Below are 19,798 nucleotides of genomic sequence, written 5' to 3'. Positions count from 1 at the left end.
TGTATTTGTGGTCTTGGCACCTTCTGTGACACTCTGTCAAGGGCAGAAGCATTCTAGTCAACACTAGAAATAGGAATATTGTTTTCTTCCTCTTGTCCCTGAGTCATCCAATAGTGGATCCTGTGGCCACACTGTCATCTCTGCCCGGTGCTGTGATGTCATGACACCTGGGAAATTAGTTCTGCTGGGGCATTTTGTAGATAATGACAGGTGAATTGCCTACTCTGTTTGAATGGTAGTCTTCATTACTGCCTTGGCTAGGAGTACCCGTCAGAGCATTCCACTTAATGTGATTTATCTGTTTGTGGCCCCGTATGGAACCCCTGAGTGTCTGTTAGCATGGCAGTCTACAAATTTTTTTTTTTAGTCCTGCCCAAGCTCATCAACAGAAATAATTAGTACTGCCCCAGCAAACTGTATTCTCTCATGTGGCAACTCTTACCAGCCCTTTCATAGCAGGTAACATTTTATCTTCTGAACAGTGACTCTCTGTCCTTGGGCCCATTTGTTAATTCACAGATGGGGAGAACCTCTCTGTGTGGGCCACTGTGGACCTCACCACATCTGCCCCTGTCATCCTGTTTCATCCCCACTTCCTGAAAGTATCAGCCTCTGACCCAACAGCTTGGATCCTCTATTGCCTCCTCCTTCCCCAACCACAATTTAGGCCTAACTTGCTTCTTTTTCCTTCTTGGGATCCTTTGGGTTTTGGGAAAGGGAATGTGAAAGCTGCCATTACAGACTACGGGCTTCAGTGATGAGGAGGAAAACACTGCCTTTCAAGCATTTATCAATCCCTTAGATTTTAAGAACCCTTCAGTTGTATAGTACCTAATAAAAGTGAAGGTGAGATGGAGAATCACTTTCTTATTTGGGTTCTGAATTAGAGACTAAGTTTTATAGGACACGTCTTTTATGCCATGTATAGGTCACCCTCTCCCCAATTTTGGTTTTTATTTTTATAAATTTTTCTTTTGACTCCTCTTCTGTCTGCCTTTGGGGATAGACTCTTCTGTTTGTTTCTTCTGTTTTGTGTTAAGCATCATTTTCTGACTTACATGATGGTGAGGGAGAGAAACGTGTAAAAGAGAGTTAAAGACTTTGATGTAAGCAGTCAGCCATGATGCGCAAGCCTGCTATACCATCTTATTACGGTCGCTGGTACAGTTCTGGCATAGAAAAGAACCAAAGGTATAATATTTTGTGGGCAGGCAGTTTGGATTTTAACCAACACATTGAATGTATGATGACTATTTGAGAGGACACAACTATATGACCTGACGCTCCCACTTGTAACTGGTACTACGGCTCCTTCCTTGTGTACATTTCTCTTAAAAGTGATACTATATGTTTGTATGAGAAACCCAGTAACCAGAAAAATGACTGCATATTCCTAACTATACATAGTAAGGAAAATGCAAACTGTTTTTACTTTTCAAATTTTCATTCTAAAGTAGTTAAGATGAAATTTATATGAAAGCATTTTTATCACAAAATAAAAAAAAGATTACATGTCAAGCTCTGTGACATTGCAGTTTTTATTTTCCATTCCAGCGTCCCTGGTCTTGCAGTGACCTCCTTTGTGATGTCATGATAGGCTGAGAATGAAATAATTTTCTCTTCATTCTGAATCCCACAAAGCCAAGCACTAGGCTTCTTTTTTTCATTCTCCCAAGCAGATTGCAAATAAATGCTTTTGAGGAAAAACTTCTGTCAAATAGGAAGCACCACAAGACAATCACTTTTCTGTGCACTAGTTAGTGGCAAACAGACACTTACTGAGGACAAGGTACCTTCCGGTGGAAATGGGGAGTGTTTGCTAAGGCCAGAATTGAAAAGTGGGATGTAACTGATAATATTGATAGTGCTGTTACCTAAACCATTAGTTTTCAATATTATTCCTCAAATTAAATTTGTATAGAACTTTGTTGCAGGGAGTATGGCCGGAGTTGCAAAAGATGAGTCCACAAACAAAATGCAGTTAAGTGAAGGTCCTCATACTTGAGTCGGAATGAGGCCCTGACTCCAGAATGAAGCTTCTTTTTATTAGGATAATTGCTAAAGACTGTGTGCATAAAGTCAGCTAAGTAAGTGTGTTAATCAATCTAATGGTTTAGCTTTTCAAGGTTGAATTTCGAGTTAATTGGTTTCTGTAACACTAGGAAGGGTCAGCTGTGAAGGAGGATCCAGCCCTGGACTATGTTAATGGCTCTAGGTGTCCCTTACCAGCCGCAGCCTCATTCAGCTGTGTAAACATGTCCTAAGGCCTTGCACCTTCTCCAGCCCTTCCCTTTTGAAGTCTCTTCCTTGGATGCTTCTCTCCTGCATCTCCCACAGAACTTTATACAATTCTAAAGTAGTATTTTGCCTATAAATATGTTACCAAGTTCCTTTATACATTTACTTGTGAAAGTCCATCAGGGAGACGTTTGAACACAAATATTTGACATTGGTGATGCTTATGTCATGACCAGTCTTGTGTCAACTTAAGCATTGAGTTTATTTCCATATTCTGTTAGTTTTGCAGAAACTTTTTTTTTTTTAAGTTTATTTCTTTTTGAGAGAGAGAGGGAGAGGGAGACACAGAATCCAAAGCAGTCTCCAGGCTCTGACCTGTCAGCACAGAGCCCAAGGCAAGGCCCAACCTCATGAACCGCGAGATCATGACCTGAGCTGAAGTCAGATGCTTAGCGGACAGCCACCCAGGCACCCCTGCTTTGCAGAAACTTTGATTCATACATATATAATTCTAAGTGGTAGAAATACTTGCTTAAATGACTGGAAATCTTAGGATATGCTTCAATTGAATAGATGAAGGAGGTTTATTCAAAATCTGCACAAATATATTTTAACACAACTGACAGCACATATTGGTTAGCCTGACAGCTTTCTAATTTCATGTAAAACACATTTGAGTCTTCATGTTAGGCTTTGTAATAGCATAACAGGAAAATGAATTTGAGAGCTAAGGAATGATTTGCCTAAGTCTGGTCCTCTGCAGGCTGGCATCTCAGAGCTGGACTGGCCTCTTCAGACTATTTAGGAGCTAACTTGCTGGAAACCTGCTTTCTGGATCTGAGCTGCAGGCCACTAGCTTGCTCTCCACATCCTACCACTGCAATCGCAAGCCTAAAAACCTCACCCTTGATTGTGGCGGGGGGATCCAGGGCTCTCCCAACTATGATCTCCAAAGAGGGAGGGCAGGGCTGGAGGCCAAGGCCTGCCACATCACACAGCTGGGACAGTAGACTTGGACACCAGGCCACAGTCAGGCCAGGGGTGAGACTGTTGCTTCCCTCAGTCCCACAGCTAAGAAGCCTCATAGCCCAAGGAGAGGGGGCTGAGTTCCCCTTTCAGAGCATGATGAATACAACAACCATCCTTAATGCCTGCACACAGTCCAGGGTGTGATGGGCAATGGGAGAACTGAGCTCCTTTACTGCCTCTGCTTCTGCAAGCTCTCCCAATACACACTGCCCTGGGCCAGCAGGGCTCGATCTCCTCATCTGCCTGACCGTATCTTAAAAATGAAATGACCCCTTTCACGAAGATGGCGCCAAAGGTGAAAAAGGAAGCCCCTGCCCCTCCCAAAGCCAAAGCCAAAGCCAAAGCTTTGAAGGCCAAGAAAGTAGTGCTGAAAGGCGTCCATAGTCATACAAAAAAAGAAGATCTGCACGTCACCTACATTCCGACGGCCCAAGGTACTGCATCTCCGAAGGCAGCCCAAATATCCTCAAAAGAGTGCCTCTCGGAGAAACAAGCTTGACCACTATGCCATCGTCAAGTTTCCCCTGACTACAGAGTCAGCCATGAAGAGAACAGAAGACAACAACACACTTGGGTTCATTGTGGATGCCAAGGCCAATAAGCACCAGATCAAACAGGCTGTGAAGAAGCTCTATGACATTGACATTGACATGGCCAAGGTCAACACTCTGATCAGGCCTGATGGAGGAAAGAAAGCATATGTTTGATTGGCTCCCGACTATGATGCTTTGGATGTTGCCAACAAAATTGGGATCATCTAAACTGAGTCCAGCTGGCTAAATCTAAATATAAAAGTTTTCACCATAAAAAAATAAAAAATCATAAATAAAAATAAACATGAAATGTGAATCACGTGCTTGCAAAAGTCCTGAAGAGGGAGAGGGTGTATGTGAAGTATGTGAGTAGGTGAGGAAGTGTAGGCATGTGAATGTGTCAGAGAAAATACAACTTTTCTTTCTTTGCCTTAGGCTTAGCAAAACACGTCGAGAACAATGACAGCAGTCAAGTCTGCCTGCCAAGTGGGAGCAAACTCAAATGAGGATAACTCAAGAGGGGCTTATTTACAAAAGGACTACTGAGGAAGTGTGCATGTGTGAGGTGCAGGGGAACTCTAAGGAGCGGTGCAGAAAGCACTGGCTAGTCCCAGCAGAGCTATGACTGCTGGATACAAAGGGATGAGACCAGAGGAGGCTACCAGAACCTGGAAAGAGTGTAGAGCAAGTTACCTCAAGAAGAGCTATGCTTCAGTTATGGAGTCAGTGAGCCCCAAGGCTCCTTGACAACAAGGACGCCAGGGAATGAGTACTCTGACCTCATTCCCCACCCCATTTCTGCCCAGACTTCCTTCCTCCCTTCCTTCCCTCCCTTCCTTCCTCCCTCCCTTCCTCCCTTCCTTCCTCCCTCCCTCCCTCCTTCCCTCCCTTCCTTCCTCCCTCCCTTCCTCCCTTCCTTTCCTCCCTCCCTCCCTCCTTCCCTCCTTTCCTTCCTCCCTTCCTTCCTCCCTTCCTTCCTTTCCTCCCTCCCTTCCTTTCCTCCTTCCTCCCTCCCTTCCTTCCTCCCTCACTTCCTTCCTCCCTCCCTTCCTTCATTTCCTCCTTCCCTCCTTTCCTTCCTCCCTTCCTTCCTTTCCTCCCTCCCTCCCTTCCTTCCTTCTTTCCTTTCCTCCCTCCCTTCCTTTCCTCCTTCCTCCCTCCCTTCCTCCCTTCATTTCCTCCTTTCCTCCCTTCCTTCATCCCTTCCTTCGTTTCCTCCCTCCCTCCCTTCCTTCCTTCTTTCCTTTCCTCCCTCCCTTCCTTTCCTCCTTCCTCCCTCCCTTCCTTCCTTCATTTCCTCCTTTCCTCCCTTCCTTCATCCCTTCTTTCGTTTCCTCCCTCCCTTCCTTCCCTCTCTCCCTCCCTCTCTCCTTTCCTTCCCTCCTTCCTCCCTCCCTCCCTTCCTTCCTTTTTTCTCCTTCCTTCTTTCCCTCCTTCCTTCTTTCTTTCCTTCCTTCCCTCTTTCCTTCTTTCCCTCCTTCCTTCTTTCCCTTCTTCCCTCCTTTCTTCCCTCCTTCCTTCTTTCCTTCCTTTCTTCCCTCCTTCCTTCCTACCTTCCCTCCTTCCTCCCTCTCCCTCTCTCAAGAGTGCACAAGTGGGGTGGGGGCAGAGAGAGAGAGAGAGCAAGCCCTAAGGGGCTCCATGCCCAGCACAGAGCCTGACCCAGGGCTCAATTCCATGACTGTGAGATTACAGCCTGAACCAAAAACAAGAATTGGACACCCAACTGACTGAGCCACCCAGGTGCCCCACCACCCAGACTTTCTATCTGCTGGAGCCAAATGAAAGTCTGCTTTCTGGGGTGGGGAAGTTGGTAGAGAAAGGAAGAGAGTACCTGCAGGTGCGAACACATCCTTATCCAAAACATTCTCCCTACAGCTCTAACGTTTCTAAGAAAGTTCTACTGGCAGCCTGCTATTGATGTGTCAAGGCAGGAAACACAAAGTAAAAGGAATTATGTATTGGTAATCCTGACTTAATTTATTTTCCTGATCTACTGGTGTGTTTCTTCACCACCTTGGCTTTGAGCACCCAAAATTAAGACGAGCATCAGCAGTAGGATGGACAAATTATGGTACCTCCTTTCAATGGAATACTACACAGAAATTTTTAAAAAGAAAACCATGCAACAATATGGAGAATTGTTGCTGACATAATGTTGAGGAAATTAAGCCAGACAAAAGAATACATTCTGTATGATTCCATTATAGAATTTCACGAAAAATAAACCAGTGGCAAATGGGGATCAGAAGAGTGAATATTTTTCTGGGAGAAGGGTCTTGACTGAGAAGAGGGCAAGAAAAATCTTTCTGGAGTCTTAAAACATCTTGACTTGGGTGGTGATCACATGAACATATACATATGTAAAATTTTGTTTAGAATATGCTTAAGATTTGTGCATTTTACTTAGGTAAATTGTACTTCAATAAAATGTATAATAACTGACAGAAATGTATAAACACCTAATATAGAAGTTATAGCATATAATTATATATAATTTTATATTATAAAATGTTAATTTTTATCATATTTGTTTCAGATGCTTAAAGATGACAAGATACATATAGCAAAGACTCCTGTATTTCCCTTTCCTTTCACTCCCCTCCCTTTCTTCCTCCCTCCTTCCTTTCCCAGTTACTTGTTTTCATAACTTTGGTTCATGGGGATTATTTTATTCTTAAAAACATTATTTGCAATACTTAACCCACGAAGGAAGTATATTTTCAATGCAATTGTATAAAATGTGGGATTGCATAGTTGCAAACCTCACTATGTGAGTGAGGTGAACCAGCTATTGGCTAGCTGGATAAGCCATCTCTGTCAGGGTCCTGGCTGCCATTTGGCACTACCTGGTGGCACTTGTCTGCCTCAGCACAAGTATGTTTGAGGTTGATTCTAGGTTCTGTAGTCTGGCTGAGATTTGCAAGAACATCACTGCAAGTCATCCTCTGCTTCATATGCCTACTACAGAAACTTTGGGTCAGCTAAATGCACGCATAACCACTCTCTCTGTACTCCCAGAGGTTTAAGAACATGGACCTGGCAGAGGCTGGACACCAATCACCAATCCTGTTATATCAGAATCTGTGGTTATTATGGGGTTTTACATATAAGAATTGGAAAGGAGGAAGAGAAGCTATCTACACCTGAGGTTAATAAGACAACTTACTGAAAAACTAAACCATTAGGAATTCAGTAAGTCAAACGATGTAAATTTAGTTCATAGAAAAACCTCTGTTATGGGGCGCCTGGGTGGCTCAGTCAGTTAAGCGTTGGACTTTGGCTCAGGTCATGATCTTGTGGTTCGTGGGTTTGAGCCCCACATCAGGCTCTGTGCTGACAGTAGGAACCTGCTTCGGACTCTGTCTCTCCATCTCTCTCTGTCCCTCCCCAACTCACACACGCACTCTCTCTCTCAAAAAAGAATAAACATTAAACAATTTTTTTAAAAAAAGAAAAACCTCTGTTATCAACAAAACCGACTGAGGGATGAAATGGAAGAGAAGATCACATCTACAGTAGCAAACACACACACACACACACACACACACACACACACACACACACATCAATAACCTTTTAAAAATTACTAACTGCAAATATTACCAAACATCCAGGACTCCTGAAAACTTGAATGACCACTGCCTCTTTATAAGTTGCAGTTTTAGCTCTGCTCTATTCTTCCACCTGCTAGGTAAAAATCATAACTCTATCTGGTCATGCCCGCAACTGGGACAAAATTCACGAAGATACTCAATTCTTTCAACCCATCGCAGTATCACCTAACACAAGTCCTAACACCTAACACAAGTCCAAATCTATAGTAAACCCACCCACTTCCTGACACACCCACATTTCCCGCCTGTGTGCAGTTTTCCCCGCAGCAAAGAGCAGTGATAAATCCATCTTTGGTTGATTCCCAGGCTTGCCCCTGATGGCCTTAGACTGACACACATCAACAGAGGCCTGTGTCTCTCCAAGACAGAGGGAATCCCATTTTAACACCCTGTTATACACAGAGCGCTGACTGTGACAGTGGGAGTCCATGAATTTATTTTAAGAATATCCGGAACATTCACAAAACTTAAACACAGGTGAAGCCATGTCAAGGTCTCAGAGTTTCAAAGAATCAGTATTATATAGACAGTTATCTCTGAACACAATAGTTTCAAACTAGAAACAAAATAGGAGCTCCTGGGTGGCTCAGCTGGTTGAGTGTCTGACTCTTGGTTTTGACTCAGGTCATGACCCAAGGGTTGTGGGATCAAGCCCTGTGTTGGGCTCCATGCTGAGCATGGAGCCTGCTTGGGATTCTCTCTTCCTCTCTCTCTGCCCCTCACTGCTGCTTGTGTTCTCAAATAAAAAAGATTTTTTTAATTAAAAAAAGAAGGAAAATAAAACTGTAACCAACAGCCCTATGTGTATGAAAAATTAATACAAATATAAGTTAGAAGATATTTAGAAACTGCACAAAAATATTTATCAAATAGTACCACTACTTTTGAAATACCAATTAAAAAAACTTACGGAAAGCAACTAAAGCTTTAAATAGAGAAACTTCAGCCTAAGTACTTATAGGACAGCAGAAAGGCTGAACCAATAATCTAAGCATTTTATTCAAGAAATTAGACAAAGAACCGTAATCTAAATCTAAAGAAATAGAAGGTAGGAAATAAGACAAACAAAAGTTAATGAGCTAACTGGAAAAAAAAGTAATAGAGATAATTAAATTAACTGAAATCTGCTTTGCTGAAAGACATAGAATACTCTCTGGCAAGAATCAAGAATATAAAGAAAGCACAATTAACAGTACTAGGGAGATAAAGGATTTGGGGCAGACACGGCAGGTTAAAAATCAGGACTATAAACAAATTTATTCTAATATATTTGGGGAAAAATGAGGCCTAGGTTCTATAATGGGTAATATGTATTGAACCTTTTTTTTTCTACTGAACTTTAAAAGCACAGATAGTCCTTATCATAAACCTTCCAGAGAATTAAAAATAAAATACTCCTCAGCTCATTTTGTGAATCTATTACTTTGATAGTAAAGCCCTACAAAGATGATACAAGTAAGGAAAATTATAGAACTATCTTACCTATAAACATAAGTGCAAAAATTATAAATCAACTATTACCAAACTGAAACAAGCAGTAAATAATATATAAAGCCATCAAGACTAAGAATTTTTTTTCCTCAGGAAAGAAAGGATGGTTAACCTTAATTAATAGATGTCACCACATCCAGAAGACAACTTGTGCAACCATTTCAATAGACTAAATAAAGTGTTTGGTCAAATTAAATCTTTAAACAAAAAAAATTTTTTAACATTTATTCATTTTTGAGAGACAGAGAGAAACAGAGCATGAGCAGGGGAGGGGCAGAGAGAGAGGGAGACACAGAATCTGAAGCAGGCTCCAGGCTCCTATCTGTCAGCACAGAGCCTGGTGCGGGGCTTGAACTCACCGACTTGCGAGATCATGACCTGAGCCGAAGTCAGATGCTCAACCTACTGAGCCACCCAGGCGCCCCTAAAATCAAATCTTCATGACAGAAATTATAAAAGATAACATCAAATTAGAAACCAAGAGGAACTTCCTAAAACTAACAAAAGGTATCTACTACAACCTACAGCTATCACATTTAATGATGGATTTACAGATTTGTTACCTTTGAGGTTAGGTCTACCGCAGATGCCAGCTCTCACATGTTCTATTCAACTCGGTCTGGAAGTCCTTAGTTCTGGCCAGGAACACTGGAAAGTCATTACTTATAGACCATTTCATAAACAGTCCAAGAAGAAATATAAACTATTAGAACCTGTTGCCATTAAACAGGACGAGAGAGTTGTTAAAAACAAACAAACAAACAAACGAACAATCATTTCCTGTTAGTGATTATTGGCTCCAACCAAATGGTAAAAGAAATCAGATGCATTCTGGCTGTGGGATACAGGAGTCTATGAAGCCAAGTCAGCTGAGGAAAAACTGGGATGTTGGGGACTATGGATTTAGAGGCCTCTGTTAACCTCATAGAGAACCCTGGAGAGAAAAAATGGCTCGAGCAATTCCCTCTGTGCCTCAGAATCACCCTGTAAGGAGGTAGCCCTCATTCCTTGTCCCAGCCTCAGACACCTGTGTGACAGCGAAGCAAATGCTGACTAGAATTCTGTAATCTTGCCTCTCCCGACTGGCAGATCTGATTCCTTAGAGCAGACTTGCTGATTTTCAGTTCATCGCCTCTTAGCTCTGAAATCATCCTCACTGCCAACTCTGCCAAAATGGGTCTTGGTCCTCTAAGTATGTTTGCTTTGCCAGCTGGCACTGTTTAGCTTTATCAGTAGAGGGTGCTGGAGAGATCTTGTAGGAGGAGTAAGAGGTTTTCCTTCCTGGTTCCAGGCTTCCTTCTGGCGTCACCCTCTCTTCCCTCCCCACCCCCAGCCTTAATGTAAGTAGCTTCCCAAGTGCCAGGCTCCTAAAGTGCAGGCAGCTTCTCCAGCACCCAGCATCTGCAGTGTATGGCAGCCAGCGGCAGCCAGAAGCTGGTGGCAATGCCAGGCAGCCTCTGTTCCCAGATGGTTTTGTAGCAGAGTGTATTCGAGTGCCCAGTGAGATGCCTTTTCTTGAACAGCTTTCCCCAAGTGCCCTAGAGTGCCTGAGTGAGACACCTTCCTGTGAACAGCTTCCCCGGTACATTAGAGGTTGGATTTCTGGCAAGATCCACCAGAGTGGATCACTCTGACACCACACTGACTTCTCTGCCATTCAGTGTCCAAGGCTGTGGCATCTGACAATATCTGATCTCAGCCCTAGGAGGAGGATAGCTCCTCCTGGGTGGCCTGTTTCACCCCTAGGGTTGGTACGTATACTACATTGTATAATATACATATTATATTTTATTTTAGACCATATCTCATTATATTTCTGCATGTCTGTCGTATTAATTATAGCCACAATTCCAATATTCTTTAGAATTCCCTTTGCAGTTTACCAGCAAATGTGTTATTCCTCCAATTCCCTGTTGAGACTAATCATTCTCTATATTACGTTTCCCTCTTCACCTCTGATATGGATTCTTTCTCCTGACTGAACCCAGACTGATACAAAAAGTAACTTTTGTAGAGAAATAAACATTGCTCTGTGTTGTGCTTAATTTTATGCTAATGCCAAGTCAGAAGCTCTTTATCTATAAAATTTTTTCTTAATAATTCTCTTCCAAAAGGGACATTATGGGGGCGCCTGGGTGGCGCAGTCGGTTAAGCGTCCGACTTCAGCCAGGTCACGATCTCGCGGTCCGTGAGTTCGAGCCCCGCGTCAGGCTCTGGGCTGATGGCTCGGAGCCTGGAGCCTGTTTCCGATTCTGTGTCTCCCTCTCTCTCTGCCCCTCCCCCGTTCATGCTCTGTCTCTCTCTGTCCCAAAAATAAATAAACGTTGGAAAAAAAAAAAAAAAAAAAAGGATCCCAAAGCATGTTTGTTTCATCTCGGAAAGTAGACACAAATTTCTACATTATTAAAACATTGTTTTCATTGTGAAATATACACAGAAATAAGCATAAATGTTTAGGCATGGTTTAACAAATATGTACAGCAAACCCCAGTGGTCAAGACATACACTACCAACAGGCTAGCACTCTAGAAGCTACCTGAACCCCTCCCTCATCCACTCCTGAATACAGCCCCTTCTGTTCATTAGTCTTAGGGTGACGGTCGTCGTCACAGCTCTGGTAATTATTTCCTTGATTTATTTTACCAACAGTGCATGTCCATAACCGCGGTTACCCCTGACGGAAATTTGAATTGTTTCTAATTTGGGGAATATTGCTGCTTCCAAATACCCTGGTGAATTTATGCACACATTTCTGTAGGGTATCCATCTAGGAGTGGAATTGCTCCATCATATGGTCTGCATGTTTTCAACCATATGAGATACTGCTAACCAGCTTTCTAACGTTGTTTAGCCTATTAAATGATTTCTGCAGAGTTACCATTCTACGCCCTCATCAAAATTTGGTATCGTCAGTCGTTCCGGGATCCTCTCCATCCGTGGCCCTTTTTGGTCTCCTCCCTCCCCCTGCACGCATACTACAAACATAACCACCTATTTGCCTTTCTCGGAGAACTCTGGGGGATCTGCTCTCGCAAGTGTTTTTCTCTTCCTAGATTCTCCCACTCCCGCACACCTCTCCCCACCCCCCACCCCCAATCCCTCTAGTCCCCGGGTCCCAAGGACACACGACAAAAAGAGCCACCTGGAAACTTTTTCTGGCCTGCAGCCCGGCGCTGGGTGCCCCGCTTGGGGGCGGGGATCAGACCCTACCCTGAGGTTCTCCTGCAGCGCAAGCGAACGCAGCGGTAACTGGGAATGGCCTGACTGTGAGGCGCGCACAGTGGCCTAGAAAACATCAGATTCCCTCCGATGGAAAATACCAGATGTGTCCTAGGGCGTCTGGAAACGGGCGACATGGCGCAGGACGTAGTGACCCTTTAACAAGATCTCTTTTGTTCCTATTTCTCTATTCCTTCTCCTTTCCCCAAGCTGTGCTCGGCCCTTCCCCACCCCTCGTGCCGGTCGCCCCTCTTTCCCAGTTTTCTCCTCGCGCACCTTTCCCTCCGTCCTCCCGGGCGCGCCCAACGGCGGCACCGCCCGGAAAACCTAACTGGAGACTCTCTGGGAATGTCAACAGACCCGAACGAGCCCGGGAAACCGGAGATCCCGCCGCGCCTGCTCCTGCCCCGGGAGCTCCGCGCTGTGAGCTCTCACGCCCCTAGCGGCCGCCCCTGGAGCCTGACTCGCAGGCCGGCCGTCGGGGCTGACTCCCTGGGGCTGCTATGAGGTCAGCGAGGACCTTACGCTCCCCAGGCTGCTCGCTCCCGGTGTTAGTCCTCGTGGGGCTCCTGGCTGAGGCTCTTGGCGAGGATTTAATTTTTCACCCTGAGTGGGGATTTGAGTCGTATGAAATCATCATTCCCAAGCAGCTGAGCTTCCGGGGAGGGCAGCAAGGCCCGGTGAAGCAAGTGTCCTACCTCCTGCAGGTTAAAGGCAAGAAGTACGTCCTCCACTTGTGGCCCCGGAGGCTTCTGTTGCCCCGAAATCTGAAGGTTTTCTCCTTCACGGAACAGGGGAAGCTCTTGGAGGATCACCCTTACATACCCAGGGATTGCTACTATATAGGCTTGATCAAAGGAAATCAGGATTCCGAAGCTACTTTCAGTACGCGCACTGGGGGTCTCTGAGGCATACTGAAAATTTATGACGAACGTCACCAAATCCAGCCCCTCAAAGCCTCTTCCAGTTTTGAACATGTCATGTATCTCCTGAAGAAAGAGAATACATTTCAGAATCAGGCCTGTGGCTTAACTAATGACGAACTAGAAAAACAGATGGCCCAGGGTGAGAATATGGCTAGGCTTAGGGACTTTGCTGAATCCTAGTCCCATCAGAGGTATGTGGAAACAGTCATGGTCTTTGATCACAGTAGATATATTTTTTTGCAATCCAATGCTACTCAAATTGTACAGGATGCCATTCTTTTGGCTGGGATTATGGATGCCTTGTTTAGGGATGTCAGTGTGAGGGTACATGTAAAAGGTATCGAAATATGGACCAGTGGAGATAGAATAAATATTCACCAAATGAACACAAGCCAAATTCTAGAAGCGTTTTCAAAATATCTTAGAATACACGTCTCTCCTCAAATTCCAGCAGATTGGACACATTTGTTTGTCACATCTGCTTTTATTCATTCTCTTGGGTGGGCCTGTATCGGAGGTGCATGTTCAACAAACTCTAGTGGATCAGTCCGTAGTTTTAGGAATCTAAATATCCTTGAAGCCAGCCGATGGTCTGCGCATGAACTGGGCCATGGTATTGGAATGCAACGTGATACAAAAGACTGTCGTTGTAAGGGTAAGAAAACTTGTATCCTGGGCACTGGGATTGACGGGTTTAGTAATTGTAGTTACATCAATTATCATAGTTACATACATTCAAACGGCGACTGTCTAATACCCCGGGACTGGGTTATGTGATTACCAGATGCAGGAACAGAATTGTGGAAGAGGATGAAGAATGTGATTGGGGTTCAATAGAGGACTGCAGGAATGACAGGTGTTGCAAATCAGATTGTAAACTCACATCTGGTGCCAGCTGTAGCGCCGGACTTTGCTGTCCTGATTGCCAGTTTCGTCCACTTGGGTACACTTGTCGGAAGAACGAAAATGATTGTGACCTTCTGGAGTACTGCAGTGGCATCTCCGCTTACTGCCCAGAAGACACGTAGAAGCAGGATGGAAGCCCTTGCAAGCGTGAGTCCCAATGTTACAGGGAAGGGGTGCCATTCCAGACACAGTCAGTGCCAAAGCATTTTTGGACCTGGTGCCAAGGAGGCTCCCAATCAGTGCTATGAAGTAGTTAATATGATGGGTGACCAGTATGGGAACTGTGGGATTGTGGGAGTCAATGCCTATAAAACTTGTACCGCGCAAAATGCAGTGTGTGGCATTGCACAAAGTGCAATGTGTGTATAAATGTCGAAATCGTCCCTGATCTGCTAGATCATACTACTAGTATCTCTACTTACCTGCAAGATGAAAGCCTCATTTGCTGGGGGACAGGCTACCAGAAATCCATGATGCCCATGTGAATACCCGACATAGGTGTAGTAAATGACGGTACCCCGTGTGGCGTGGGCCAAATATGTATGAACGGTACTTGTATGCCTAGCTCAGTCTTTGAGTTTGACTGTCAGCCTGAGAAGTGCAACCACCGAGGCACTTGCAACAATAAAAAAAACTGCCACTGCCTTTATGGCTGGGCCCCTCCCTTCTGTGAGGAGACAGGGTATGGAGGAAGCACGGACAGCGGGCCAGCGAGAGCACTGGGAGAGGAGGTGTCCGCCCCAGTTCAGATTGTGTCCATTATGTTAACACGCCTTATTTTCTTAGCTCTCTCCGTGATTGTTGTGTTTTTCAGGAGAGTGATAGGAGAATGTTTAATACCCAGACAGGGAGAAACAGCACCAGTTACCACTAGAGCTCAATAATCCAAGGTGAAAAATGTCAAGAACCCAAACAGGTAATCAGGCAATCCACAGTCATTTTACAACACACTCAACAGACTTATTCATGTAGCCAGACAGCACTTTGTTCTCCTTCCAGCTCCTTTTTTACATAATTTTCCTTCAAGTTTGGATCAGCAAATAAACGATGTTCTTGTTTGGGAAATGCATCAGTGCTTTTTGCTTTTTTGGTATTCACCTGCTCCTTCATTTGTGATCAAGTCTTGGATATCCTGAAAAGTCTGCCCCAGTGTTTTCTGAACACTAGAGCTCTGAATATTGTTTTCACAGGATTACACTGGTTTTCACAGTAGAGTCCTCTGTCACTCAGAATCACGGTAAACAAAGCGATCGTCCGCCATTCTCTCTGCCTCTCTCAACGTGCTCAGTGAGGGCTCTGTACGAGGACCCCATGCTGACTGATAGATTTTAGAATTGACTACCACGTTTTAAAGAAATAGAAAGCAATACTTTATAAGGGGTGTCCCTCAGGTAATTCTTTTCTCCTGTCGTGGTCATTTTATGGGTCCCCGCGGCTTTGTAGACGTATGGTCTCTGACGGGCGTTTGGGGCAATCTCAGCTGGGTGAAGGACACTAATCTGCCATAACTCTTGCATTTCACCCCAGTCTATAAATGATGAGAAACACTGGCAGCATCCTGGGGGCAAGACTTTCAACAAAGTTCAGTGCTTTGGGCTTTTTCTTGTAGGAGCAGGTCTTTCGTGAATGGGTGGCCCTAAGTTTGTTACACCCGTAAGTAGAGCAGAAGTGAGGAACGCCTTCCACCATGTACCCCCATGTCTGCCTCCAAATATTCTCTCCCCTTTGCCCAGTGCTGAGGGTGGGAGGAGAGGAGGTCTGAGCAGCAGCTTTGGAAGAGTCAGTGCCTGCCTCTCAAGCCCAGGGAGGATCTCACGCCTCCCAGACCTGTGTCAGCCCAAGAGTTCACTGGCTGCTCTAGGTCAAGCCTTCCTGCTGTTGTCTCGCCTCCCCCCTGTGCTCCTCCCTCCCCTAGAACCCCTGCAGGCTCACCAGACCTGCTTTTCTCAGCCACTTTGTTTTTCTAATGGAGGAAGTTGCAGGAAGTTCGCTGTAAAGAGTTGTCCCCTTGGACTTTGGGGGGACTGTTTTTACTCAGAGGAGAACAAGAAAACCCTGACCTTGTGATGATCATAATTCTAACATTTTTCAGGCTCGGCCATCACCAGGAAACATCCTGCGAAAGCGAGGGCATTTATTATAGCTGCAACACTGCTAATGATGGCTACCATATCAAGAGCTCGCACTGCACTAAGCAATGTTCTAAATGCTTCATGTGTATTTAGGTATTTTCACTCCTGAAAATAACTCTGTGTGGTATGTGTTATTGTTATCCCCCTTTCCAATAGAGAAATTAAAGCACAGTGAGGTTAAATAATCTGTTCAAGATTAATGACAGTATAACAAGAAGTAATGACAGTATTACAAGAAGCATCATATATGTGTGGTCTTAAGAAGACTGTGCTGTTGCTGGGTGGAGTATTCTATAAACGTTAATCAGGTAAAGTTTGTTGATCGTGTTGTTCAAGGCTACTGTATCCTTGCTGTATTCTGTCTGCTTGTTCTAGATGTGAATTTGTCTATTTCTCTATATCAGTTCGCATCATGTGCTTTGGAGCTGCCCTCAGGTGTGGAAACTTGTGTGATTATTATGTCCTCTTGATGAACTCACCTCTTTATTAATATGAAATGACTATCTTATTCTAGTGATAGATCTTGCTCTGAAATCTATTATAGCTGATATTAATAAAGCTACTCCAACTTCCTTCTGACTATTGTTCAAACAGCATATCTTTCTCCACCCCTTTATTTTAATATATTAGTATCTCCATATTTAAAGTGCTTTCCTTGTAGGCAACATATAGTTGAGGATTTTAAAAAAATCAAGTCTGACGATCTCTGCCTTTTAATTAATGTGTTTTGACCATTAACATTTATTTTTAAAAAAATTTTTTCAGTGTTGATTCATGTTTGAGAGAGAGAGAGACAGAGCATGAGTGGGGTAGGGACAGAGACAGAGGGAGACGCAGAATCTGAAGCAGGCTCCAGGCTCTGAGCTGTCAGCGCAGAGCCCGATGTGGGGCTCAAACCCACGAACTGTGAGATCATGACCTGAGCCGAAGTCGGATGCTTAACCGACTGAGCCACCCAGATGCCCCTTGACCATTAACATTCAATGTGATTATTGAAAAAGCTAGGTTTGAGTCTATTAGGTTGCTATTAGTTTTTGGCCTGTCCCTTTTTTCCTTCTTTTTCTTCCATCTTTTGTATTAAGCGAGTATTTTTTTTTTTTTATAATTCCACTTACCACTGTTTATCAAATCTACCTTCTAGTGATGTTACGCCACTCCACACACAGTGCAAGAATCTTAGGCGAATGTACTTCCATATTTCCCCTCCCGGCCTTTATGTTATTGCTGCGGTCATTTTATTTTCACAAATGCCATAAACCTCACAATAAATTGTTATTATTATTTAAATGTTCACTCATCTCTTAAAGAGATTTAAATAAAAAGAAGTCTATGTATGTGCCCATTTAGTAACCATTTATGGCGCTCTTTCTTCTTTCAAGTAGATCCAGAAATCTATCTGGTATTATTTACCTTCTGCCCAAAGACTGTCCTTAAATTCTTATAGTGCAGATCTGCTGGTAATAAATCATTCCAGCTTTTGTATATGTGAATACATCTTTATTTCACCTTTTTTTTTAAAAAGGAGTTGTGCCAGGTATAGATATCAATCATCTTATTGTTTGCACTGTTTTCGGCAAGAAATATCTTATTATCTTCCCGCCCCACCACCTCTTTTTTTTCTTAGTAGGTGGTATGTCTTTGGCTGCTTTTAAAATGTGCTCTTCATCATTATTTTTAGTAGTCTGATTATGATGTTCCTTCGTATAATTTTTTCATGTTTCTAGTGATTGAGTATGTTCAGATTCTTGGATCTGTGTATTTATAGTTTTTATGATGCTTAGACAGTATTCAGCTATTATTTCTTTAAGTGGTTTTGTGTCCTCCCCACCCCTTTGTGGATTCTCATTATCCATGTATTAGCCCAGCTGAAGTTATCTCACAGCTCACTGATGCTTTTTTCCCTGTACTTGCTTTCTCTCAGTGTTTCCTTTTGGATATCTTTTGCTAGGTCTCACATTCACTAATAGTTTTCTTCTGCATTGTCTAATCTGCTATTAAGCTTAGCTGGTGGATTTTCCATCTCAGATACTGTAGTATTCATTCCTAAAAGTTGGATTTAGGTCTTTTTTATACCTTCCATTTGTGTATTTAACTTTTTGAACTTATGGAATATAGTTATAATAACAGTTTTAATGCCCTTCTCTGCTAATTCTGACATCTGTATCAGTCTGGGTCAGTTTCAAATGATTGGTTTCTATACTCATTATTGGTTCTTTTTTTTTTTTTTTAATTTTTTTTAACCTTTATTTATTTTTGAGACAGAGAGAGAGCATGAACGGGAGAGGGTCAGAGAGAGAGGGAGACACAGAATCTGAAACAGGCTCCAGGCTCTGAGCAGTCAGCACAGAGCCCGACGTGGGGCTCGAACTCACGGACAGTGAGATCGTGACCTGAGCCAAAGTCGGACGCTTAACCGACTGAGCCACCCAGGGGCCCCTCCTCATTATTGGTTCTATCTTCCTTCTTCTTCAAATGTCAACGGTCAAGTATATTTGAATGGTGCATTTACTTTTCTGGTTGCTGAATAGTTTTATCTGCTATAAATTTTGAGTTTTGTTCAAGGATGCTGCTAAGTTACCTAGAAACAATTTGATCCTTTCAGGTCTTGATTTAATGATTTGTTCAATGGTCCAGAACAATGAGCAGTCTACTGCTTTATTTCCAGCTACCTTCCTGAGTATTCTTCCCCATTTTCTGTTAATTGTAAGATGCTCCACTCTGGTTGTTGGGAATAGATAGGCCTATTAGTCCCCTAACATCCTATTTTATCTTGACCTTTGGGTAGTTTTCTTACCTGGATGTGTTAATCAGTACTCTACTGAGTAGTAGAGGTAATTCCTCTGGGATTTTTCATTATCTTCTCTTTGTAGATTTCTCCTTCTGGGACTCTGCCTTATGGATTATACCTGCTTTGACCTCCCTAAACTGTCAGCTCAATCTCCTCAACTCAAAAGAGTCCACTGAGCTCCTATTCATTTTTCCCCCCTGTGGCTGGCTTGAAAACTCTCTTAAGGCAGTAGGTTTGGGACAGTAGTGGGACTCATGGATGACTGTTCTCCTTTGCCTGATGTCCAGTATCTTGGAGAGAGTCATTTCATGTATTTTATCTGCTTTTTTTAGTTATTTCAGAAAGTAGAGCATATCTAACCATTGTTAGTTATTCTTGGCCACAGGATCATCTTTTAAAGAAATCAAAGCTGGAAAATACAAGTCTAGATTTTGAATATATAAACTTACAAGAATACAGAGAGAGAAAGAGCCACAGTCAGGTTGAAACCACAAATTAAAGAAGTCTTTAAATCTGCCTTTAAAAAGCACCATCCCAGTTGTAAAGACAGTTTCTGTTTGACCCATGACAGAGAGCATACAAACTCCATTATCCCTCCCTGCCCAAAAACTGAGTGGATGTTTCTGTGCAGACTGTAGTGACTTTAAGGGCATGCCTTGGTAATTTCTGCTATCTCAAAGGTCCTCCAAAGAAAATCTGAGCAATGATTACAAAGCGGCCTCATATGGAGTACTGTCTTTCTCTGCACTTACTGTGAGTTGAGTCCATTTTTGAAGCTCTCTACTGAATTCTTTGGTTTTTTTCATTGTATTTTTCAGCTGTAGACTTTCTAGGGTTGTTTTTTGTTCAAAGGTGATTTCTATGTCTTTGTTGAAGTTCTCATTTTGTTCATGTATTGTTTTCCAAATTCTGTAAAGTT

At 43.3% G+C, this 19,798-nt stretch overlaps 1 protein-coding gene and 1 pseudogene across 1 annotated transcript; both read left to right on the top strand.

Moving 5' to 3' along the window:
* The first annotated feature begins 119 nt into the window (after positions 1-119).
* On the top strand, positions 120-5,221 carry LOC147578292 (large ribosomal subunit protein uL23 pseudogene; annotated as a pseudogene).
* A 7,409-nt stretch (positions 5,222-12,630) lies between these two features.
* Positions 12,631-14,934, top strand: ADAM30 (ADAM metallopeptidase domain 30). Its single transcript, XM_086715263.1, is given in 4 exon segments — positions 12,631-13,801; positions 13,804-14,129; positions 14,131-14,319; positions 14,322-14,934. Coding segments are annotated over 4 exon segments (2,208 nt in total). The 3' UTR covers positions 14,844-14,934.
* The last annotated feature ends 4,864 nt before the right edge of the window (positions 14,935-19,798 follow it).

This window comes from Puma concolor, chromosome C1 (genome assembly GCF_028749965.1).
Source record: "Puma concolor isolate L17-30 chromosome C1, mPumCon1.1.hap2, whole genome shotgun sequence".
Classification (NCBI taxonomy): Eukaryota; Metazoa; Chordata; class Mammalia; order Carnivora; family Felidae; genus Puma; species Puma concolor.
Note: the sequence above shows the minus strand (reverse complement) of the source record. Positions and strands in the feature narration are given on the sequence as shown.